The 10,302-nt window shown below is 38.7% G+C and overlaps 1 protein-coding gene across 1 annotated transcript; it reads right to left on the bottom strand.

Moving 5' to 3' along the window:
- Positions 1-7,641: 7,641 nt before the first annotated feature.
- Positions 7,642-9,351, bottom strand: LOC145058965 (serine/threonine-protein kinase UCN-like). The gene has a single exon (XM_079006840.1). It carries the CDS (start codon positions 9,201-9,203, stop codon positions 7,974-7,976), a length of 1,230 nt encoding a protein of 409 aa, XP_078862966.1. The 5' UTR covers positions 9,204-9,351; the 3' UTR covers positions 7,642-7,973.
- Positions 9,352-10,302: the final 951 nt, after the last annotated feature.

Below are 10,302 nucleotides of genomic sequence, written 5' to 3' on the forward strand. Positions count from 1 at the left end.
GGAACGGTATTGAACTTTCATCTCTTTTCTGTGTCCGAGATCATATCCTTCTTGTCTCAGAGTCTCACAATTTGTTTAATATAAGACCACTAAGATCTTCCTATCTTTTACCTCTAATATTCAGTCTGTGTCTATACAATCTCGTACTCTATATTATGTACAAGAGTTTTTATTCTAATCTATGAAGTATCTTATGTCTATCCATCTTGAAACCTTTTTGCTCCGAGATCATGTCATAAACTTATCTCGGAACCTTTGTGCTCTAAGATCACTTCACAAAAATTCATCTTGGCACCCTAGTGCTCTGAGATCACTTCATAAACTCATCTCGAACCTTTTCTTATTCCGAGACCATATCACAAATTCATCACGGATATTTCCTTGTCGGAGATTCATTTTCAAATCACCTCGGAACCTTATGGCTCAGAAATCAATTCTTTTAGGAGAAGTTCAAAAGGTTTTTCATCATTTTGATTCGAAACGTTTTTTTCTCTTAAATAACTTAGACGGTTATTTTTTTATGATGATTATCTCTTTATCCTAGAAATCCGCACCTTTTTTGCACACGTCTCTAAAAAGAAAACATCCCATCAGTTATGTGACGGTTTCCATTTTACATGTATCGTAAATAGTTACTTTAGTCATTGTAGGTCAACTCAACCACAAATATGGAAACACATTTAATGCGGTTCGTTTCCAAATCTAGGTTTCATCATTACTTTTCTAACCCGACCCATCCTTTCCTAAACCTATAAAATACCATCAAAACCTCTTTTGCCCGTTACGCTCCCAAAATACGCATCTTCTATCTCTGCTATATAGTGTTCTTCAAGCTTTAAAACTACAACAATTGCTAACTCTCAATTTGTTCCCCAAGTTCCCAAATATGCTCCTAAGAAGAAGTCTTCCAAAAGGTCTGCATCATCATCGTCAACAGAACCCTTTCTCAGGGATACAACCCAACACTTCTCTCTGGACCCCAAGGGCTACGACGAGTCCATCCGGGTCATGATCGGGTTCATCGCTCATCATACCATCTCTGTTCCTCTCACCAAAATTCCAGAGCCACCGATTCCCATTCATCTTCTCCACACAGCTTTTGAACGAATCAAGATCGAGAAGGATGTTCTCCAGAAAAAAAAAATCACAGGTGATAGTATTGTGCATGTTCACAAATCCACTTTCTTGAAAGAGACTGGAATTCGTGAAAACCCTAAAGGCTTTAAGGTTCAAGAACCATATGCTGAAGAGTTCTAGATGTTCCTTAATCACATTTGGTATGTAGAAGAGTTTAAGGATAAGAAGTTCAAGAAATTAGCTGTTTCAGGCCTTTGGACAGTCCTCATGCATTTCATTCTTAAAGGTCTGTCTGGGAAGCATGGTTGTACAGACACTCTCAACAAGGATTGGCTTTAGGTCGTGTACAGTATTTTCTCAGGGAAACACAACTTTGTAGATCTCACAAAAGTCTTGTGGAAAGACTTTCGGAAGTTTTCCATCAATCACAAGCCTCACGAGATTTTGGGCTCTGACCATTCAACAGTTGTATCGTGAAAGAAGTGAACCAATTCTTGTGGATACGATACCGAAAGAGGTATTTCTTTCTTTTAAAACTATCAAGTCTTATTGCCTTTCAGACCCATTAGACGATTACCGGAACATATGTTGGCCATTCTACCTTCCAAGTCCATTCATTTGAAACAAAACCTACAGACTTCGATTTTGTATAGCCCTACACAATCCATCTAGGTCTCCATTGAGCCTATCTTGGACGTGGCCAAGGCTATTCCATCTGGTGGTAAGAAAAAGAAATCTGCCAAATGCAAGACCTCTCCCTCTAAACCCAAAGCAAGAAAGAGAACCAAAGTTGGTTCTTCCTCTCAACAGGAAGGAACCAAAATCATTCCGGCTGACTCTGGCTATCCTCTTACCCCACCCTACCCACTATTTCGAAGTACCCTTCGGAGTTTCAAAATCATAATCACACACTCACGGGGAGTCTCCACATAATACACCCTCGCCTTCCCAACAAGGTGTTGCTGGTGTTGAACATAGTTCCTTGCACCCCCAGGAACAAACCCACGAGTCAACTTGGAAACCCCCATTCTTTCATCACATAATACACCCTCGCCTTCCCAACAAGTTGTCCCGATGTAGTCAATGTAAAGCATTTGCTTCCTTATTATGGGGATTCTTCTGATGATGACCATGGTGCACATTCGAGGTCGAATTTTGTCTACCCGGGAGGGGATGATGCGGGCCCTAGTGTGGAGGATCGGGCCCTTGCGCTCCTAGAGACCCACGATCGTGTGACTAAAGGGGCTTCACGAAAATGGCCATAACTTTGGCTACGAATCTCCGTTTCGGGCCTACGACCAGTCAAATCGAAGCTTGGAGCAAGGAGCACGTCTAGATAAGTACCCGAAGGGGACTTACCCATTTTTGAGTCCAGAAATCGCTTTCTAGATGGAGTTATGAGCAATTTTGTTATTTTTCCTTAATTTTTAGGTTTGTATTTGGCCTATGGACTTTTAGGGTTTCATTTTAATTTCTGCTTCTTATTTAACTGTTTTTGATGTAATTTGGATGGTCAATCATCAATTTTATGAACTTTTCGAGTTTCTCCCAAATTCTGTGTGTTAACCCAGATTTTGAAGCCAATCCCACGGTATTCGTAGAATCAACGTGGTTTTGAAGAGATTGTCCTGGCTATTCTTTTAGAATCAACAGGTTCATTCTTGGTTATCTTTGTGTTGTTTTTTTTTTGCGCTGCATCAGCAGGTTTGTGATTTTGGATTCTCTTCCTCTTCTTCCGAACCTGGTTATGAAGAGATCAAGATCGATGATCAATCCCAAATGCATCTCGGAGGTGAAACATAGTCTACTCCTCACAAGGCAGATAATACTGATAATGCAACTCAAGTTGGCCCCTCCAAACCACCTGTTTTTAAAGATGATGATAAAGCCAAGTCTCAGGCCTCCGCTTCGGACACAGGATCATCAGCTGGTAATTATGTTGATCCCTTTGCCCTGTTGGATCTCCGATACGATGTCTCTACAACTATAAAGAAGGTCGAATCAATTGAAACCTCTATGGCCGGACTCGATACCAAGATTGATGAAAAAGTTTCTGGTCTAGACTCCAAGCTAGATGCAATTTTGAACTCCTTGTCCAAAGCCACACATTCCAGACCCACCACTGCTGAAAGGGAAGCTCAAATCGATCAACTTATTTCACTCTGACTCAAACATATCATCGAGGAGGTTGAACAAAAATATGATGCCTCTCTCGATCATTACCTCGACACCATCACCAAAATGTTGAAGGTTCATGATGATTTGATCAGTGATACAAATGAGCTCATCAAACAGACCCATGTCCGCCACGAGAAACAAATTCAGAGACTAGAGAAAGAGATCCGGAAGAAAGATGAGATGAATTTGATCATACAACAAGTCCTTATCAAGCTCCTCTGGGCATCTTTGAACATTGTGGATGTCTCGAATAACAAATTTGATGAGATGTTCTCAATTCTTGACCAAATCTTTGATCACCTCAAAGCTCAGGCTCTCATAGCTGAAGCTTATGACGCTCTGACCCTGCACATGAATAAAAGTTTTCAAAAGGTATTTGATCGATTCTCGGAGCTTCAGGAATCCACATTGCTTGCACTGGTTGTCGGGTCATCCGTTGCAAAAGGGGGAGAAGGGCCTAGCCAGAGAAGTCCATCCATCCCCTGAAAACCTGTCTTGGAGTTCTGACTCCAAGATGAAAACTCTGATGATTCTTTACAAGTTCTTTCAGGTTCGCCATATGACAATGATGATAATGATGATGATGATAAAGATGAAGAAGATAAGTATGTCACCGATGCCATCATAGGTCTTCCTGCTCCGAAGAAGTTCCCAACAAAAGTGCTTTCCGAGGAAGAGCAACGGATATGGTCGAGAGTCTTATGGCCATCAACTCTAGCTGATGTACTTCAAAGAAGCCGAGAAATGGCTAAGGCTAAAACTAAACTAACAGTTGACGCCTTCCGAGCTACCAAATCGATGTTGCCTCCGATTCCTTCGCCTAAGATTGTTCCTATTGATGAAGGCTCTCCTTTTCAAAAGCCTGATGATATTCTGGAAGAGCCCCTGGTTTCCTCTCCTCTAAAATTTTTTGTTGATTAAATTATGCATCTCATCATCTTGGCACTCAAGCAGCCCCAAGACAAAGGCAAAAAGCCAATTTCAGAAGTCCATCACTCCTAACCTCCTCCAAAAAAAATATGGTTGGTTCGAGGAAGAAATAAATAATGCTCTTGAGGAAAGCATCTGGATTCAAGCCTTCAAAGATAATCCTCATCCGATGCTAGGGCTTTCTCCTCTTTTTCGAGAAGGGATTATACATGATTTGGGCATAGTGTCATTTATGTACTATGATCTTCCCAATCAAGATTCGGACCAGATTGATCTGCCTCTCTCTCCATACAACAAATTCTACACCAAGTTCGATCCTCTCCACCCAGAAGATGATCCACAAATGATCATCAAAACTGAACGTGAAAGATTGATGACCTTTTACTCCAAGAACACACTTCCTAAAAAAGAAGTATGGTCTCGGAAAAGGATCACCAAAATCTCCAGGTTTGGAAGGAAAATCTTAATCAAATTTGAACTAAACTGTGTGTTGTTCCGATACCTCATCTTCCGAAACAAACAAACTCACAAAACCATCACTAACGCTAACTTCCCAGCAATCAATCCCAATGACATCCTGACGACAGCTGTTCACTTAAGAAGCCACCAAACCAACGATCTTAGCATAGGAGCTTACCATGCTGCCTTGAGTTTCCTCAAAGATTATGTCGCTGAATTTTTTCGGTGCGACTTTGAATTGGCCCACTTGTTCGGAACAGAAAAATACTTAGCAAAGATTGACTTCAAGCTGCCAGAAGCTGAGATATTGGCAGATGGACCAATTGACGAATCGGTGTTAGGGTTTGTGTATCTTCAAAGGAAAACGAACAAGAAGGACTTCTTCCGAGTCCTTGACAAGCATATGGCTCCCACTAAGGCCCTTCGGAAGTTCATCAATCGTGCATCGAATTCCGAGGCACCAAAACATATGAAAGCTAAATTTATATGTCAGCTAGAATGGTAAATCGAAGTCAGAGATTGGTTGTATCGGGCATACGTGTTTATCAAGTAAGAATCGAACTAAGCTGAAAGGATTGCTAAGTTCACTTAGGGGGAGATTGTTAGAACCTGAAAGTGAACCTCTAGCAATCTATAACTGCAGAAGATCTGAAGTGCGTCTTAAGTCCGAAATGGTTGTGGTACGAGATGATGGTAGAGTCTGATACAACCATTTATTTGGATAATCAATATGTCGGAAGTAATATTATTATCTGGTCATTTGTATGTCAATTGGTTTTGTACTATGTTCCTCCTTGACTATTTAAGGAGTGTTTGAATGACTAGAATGATACAGATTGTTCTTCCAAAGATAGCATATTTTACATTAACTCTCTTTCACATTTTCTCTTATATCAAACTCTTTCAAAACATTCTACTTGTTCATTTATTGTCTTTACCTTGATTATACTCATAGTTCTACATTTAATACTTGAAGTACTATGTTGATTTCTCTCTTCAGTCTCGACTGGTCTTGCCAGACTTGACTGGAACACATAATTATAAGCAGACATTGATCTTAAGCATTAAATCAAGGTTTGAGTATTCGGACCTTTTCCCTGCGCATAATATCTTTGTTCTCATAGTCTCTTTGTGAGAAACATAAAAACCCTTAATCAGAATAAGTTTTTGATTAAGCTTTGTGATATTATTATTGTTACTTTTTCTTATTGTGTTCTCGATCCAACACATACATTGCTTGGTAACGTAGTATGACGGCTCTATCTGGCGATGACGACGCTATCTGGCAACATTGATTGGAAGCACAACATGTTATTACTGGATGATTGGATGACAACACTTCCCTAAGCTTGTTGAGCCTGAATTGATCTGGCCTAAGGCCGAACCTAATTATCCCTTGAACTATTCTTATAACTAGAACACTTTTTCATCGATGAAGGAAATCCTCAATTTGATATCAGGGCCCTCATTATATACATCCACCTCTCTTCAAGAAGGGTTTTTCTGGCCAAGAGAAACCATCTCATCCTACACATCGATCTAACTTAATCGTCAGAGCCTATTCCCGGAGGATACTCCATGGGGTGAATCTAACAATTTCTCTCTATGATAGCACCTAGGGATCTAGTTGGGCACTCTCGAATGACACTCATCTCAGATCTATAATCCAGATCTGACACCAAGACCCAATGTCTAGATTCCAATTCACATCGACGACCATTGCATGTCTAGCTATTATTTGGTGGCCCTAGCATATGTGGTATCTCTGGAGAATCTCTTGTCTTCTGACAAACATAAATTTTATAACGAATCGTAAATGTAACCTAAATTTTTATGGAGAGTCCATCCTACTTCATCTTGATCATCTGAAGACCACATATCCGTTCTTATTCATTGTTTTCATTTGAAATTGTGGAAAAGATGCAGGTTTAAAACCCATAACAAAATCTGAATTTGAAGGTGTATGTTCATGAAATCGAAGATGCATGCTCAAAAAATATCATATTCACTTTTTGTCATTGACATCAAACACATGATTTCGATTAGAGTATACAAAATAAAAAAGACATAGTCCTACCTATAACTATAAGTATGGTTGAAATCAAGGAAGCCACACTGGGACCAAAGATGGAAATGCCCCCAATGCAATTCATCATCGTAGAACCAAAACTAAAATTTTAAGTAACGCATTTGAATAGATGAATATTAACATCTTACATTGCTTCCTCTCCATCTCTACACATGATGCAATCATTTTGTCATTTTTTTTAGACTTTAGCGGCGATGTATTCAATACTTGAAGTTGTAAAGTTGTTTTCTTTGAATGGCTTAAACAAGTTAAGCTAATATGATACTGATAAAAGTGCAAACTTAAAATACAAGATAGCCAAAATAGGGATGTATAACCAAACACCCAAATTAAGTTTAATTAAGTTTAGCTTAGAGCTTCTGCTACTAATCCAAAATAAAGAATGAGCGACAACCTTATGATTTTTTTTTTTTTTTTTGCTATTTTAGCTTTGACTGGTCAAAAAAATCATATTGTTACAAAAACTTGAACTTCTAAAGTTGAATGAGACCGACAAATAAAAACCCATAAATTAGTTGTGCTCTGTTGAACGGAGATACCTATAAATAATGATGATGAACATGACGAAAATGAAGACTATTTTATTTTTATTTTTCTTATAAATTTTGATAATGAATAGAGAAGATAATCGAAAACTCATTAGAAACGTCAACTTAGATGTCTAATAAAAATTAATCTAAAATACCACGTTATGTTGGTATTTCTTGAACACGATATAAAAATAACAATTATATATCAAATATATATAAGAAAAAAAAAATACTTCAATGACTAAATATATCCAGACAACATATTATTCTTTCAAATTTGTTAACCCTAGTAAGATGGATGATGAGATCGTGAGGAAAATAGTTTGTGTTTTTACAATCAAATGTGCATAGACGATGAATTAAATTAAAATGAAAACATTATGGAAACAAATCTGCCTCAATCTTTCAATTAGCAACAATACAAGTGGTACAAAAAAAAAAAAATATTTATTGGAATGTGTACTAAACAACCACTACTATAATTTGGTTAAAGAAAAAGCCTTAATCTAAGCGATCATACCCTTTATGCCCCACACCACAATGATAGCCTCTCAATTACACGCGCCGTCGTTGCCGCGTGTCTCCTGCTTCTTTACAAACACACCCCAACTACATCCGTATACCGTACGTTAGAAAATATACCACCGTTATTTTTCTTATATACACATAAGTCCAAAGACTAGTTAATAGTAGAATCTCTAACACGTGTGCTAAAACTCCGTCAAAGAGACGTTATATCCACAGTCATCTCTTGACGGAGATTCTAACGGTGACGGAAGTTGTCTAAGCTTCTGGAAATACTCTGTGATGTTGATACCATCTGGATTACACGTTAAGTCAGACTCGTCTCTAGACGGAAGAAACGGAGGACGTAACACTTCCGTTAGTAAATCCCACCTTAATCCGCCGAAAAAAGGATGTTCTTGGATCTCACACGCGCCTCTTGTGTACCCTATTCGGCGCGTGGGTTCTTTCGATAGTAACTTCGTGATTAAATCCGTCAACGGCGTTGGTTTTCCGGTGAACTTCGGTGGCATCATTAGAATTCTCCCAAACGTATCTTTCCGGTTGTTCCCACGGAATGGAGTTGTTCCGTACAACATTTCGTACGAGAGGATCCCCAATGCCCACCAATCAACGGCGAACTCATGGCCGTCGCCGCGCACAACCTCCGGTGCGACGTACTCCTCCGTTCCGACGAACGAATTCGACCTTTCGCCGTTGGAAAAACTCCCATTTCTACGTGTCATCGGAGACACACGTGCGCTCTTCGCTTTCTTCAACTTCACATTTGTCTTCTCATTCGTCTTCTCACGACCCATCACCGGGAAAAAACTTGGTAGCTTCCGGTGGTGTTTATTTACTTCCGGTTGGATTTCCGGCACTTCGGACGATAGAATTAAGGATTTTAACGATTTCGGCGCGAGGACACGTGATAGGTCGAAGTCCGTGAGAGTCACGTGACCCGAATGTTGAATCAAGATGTTTTCAGGTTTCAAATCACGATACACGATGCCCATGCTATGAAGGTGCTGTAACGCGCAGACGATTTCCGCAAGGTAAAACCGGATGACCGCCGGAGAAAAAACCCGGTCTATCTGACGGTGGCGAAGGACGTTAAGGTCACCTCCGGAGCAAAAGGGGATAGCCCAAGCGAGGATATCTTCTGTCTCGAAAGATCCGATTAACGACGGGAGAAACGGGTGGGGTTTCCGATTCAGAAGTTCGAGAACGGAGACTTCCCATCGGGCACGGCGGTCGGCGTCCTGTTTAGCTTCCGGAGAACATTTCTCGACGACTTTGAGAGCGAAGGGGCAGTGGGCAGATGGATCAGTGAGGAGATTATGAGCAAGAAAGACAGTACCCATGGCTCCGTTGCCTAAAACTTTAATGGCTCGGAGATTGTTAAGGTGTAGCTCCGGTGATGATGTCGTTGCCATGTTAGTTTAGAGATTGGGTGGTTGAGGTGGTGGAAGAGGTGTAGAAGGAATGTGATGAGAGGATGGAGAAGGTGGTGCGCCACCCTTTAATTTCCTTCAGGATATTATTACACGAATTTATGCAAGAATCTCAGCATTTTAAAATCAGGAATAAAGCTTTATGCGTCGTCCTCGTAACAAACTATACTCTTTAACGTGTAAGTAACTTTTTTATTTTTTTATTTTAATATAACTCTGTTGTACATCATTATATTTCCAAACACATGAAAAGTGAAAACATTATCTTCTGCAAATAATATAATATAATATATAAATGGATTTTAGGCTAAATTACAAATATCGTCGTTGTAGTATTTAGCGGTTGTTCTAAGATACAAATTATAGGGGCTGTTTGGTAGGATCTGAATTTTTAAGAGCTGAATTTTTAAGATGTCTGAATTTCTAAGAGGGTCTGAAATTTTAAAATCTAAAATTTCAAATGTTGTTTGGTTGAAACCTCTGAATTGCACTTCTTCTGAATTATAAAAATGATCATTTTACCCTTCTGTGTTATTTTTTGCCGAATTTAATATTTTTGTTCATAAAATAACTGAATCAACTTCTTAAATAATTATAAAAAACATATACAAACACCATATAAAATACAAATTACACAAAAATCCAAATCAAACATTACACTATCATTTCTTCATTATACCCAAAACAATTAAAAGCTCCAACTCAAGAGCTTCATGATTCTTTCAACTATAAGAAAGTTACAACATGATTAAACTCCATATATAACCTAAAACATATCTAAAAAGTAAAAATCTTCTCTTTCGTTTTTCAATTTTCACTTATTGTCCAAAATACCCTTTCTATGTAAACCATAATTTCTTTAGTTCAATCCATAACAAATCTGATATTAATGAACTCCTTAAGCTTGTGGGGTATGAAATCTTCTCCACTGATAGACACCACCTGTTCAAGATTTCATCAAACAAAGCATACAACTTCATCAACAAAACCTTATCATATTTCAGAAAAAAAAATAAAAAAAATAAAAAAATAATAATAAAAATAAAGCATATGATTTTATCCACATTATCACATTTGAGAT

Source organism: Lactuca serriola, chromosome 6 (assembly GCF_051521515.1).
Source record: "Lactuca serriola cultivar US96UC23 chromosome 6, Lser_US96UC23_V15, whole genome shotgun sequence".
NCBI classification, from domain to species: Eukaryota; Viridiplantae; Streptophyta; class Magnoliopsida; order Asterales; family Asteraceae; genus Lactuca; species Lactuca serriola.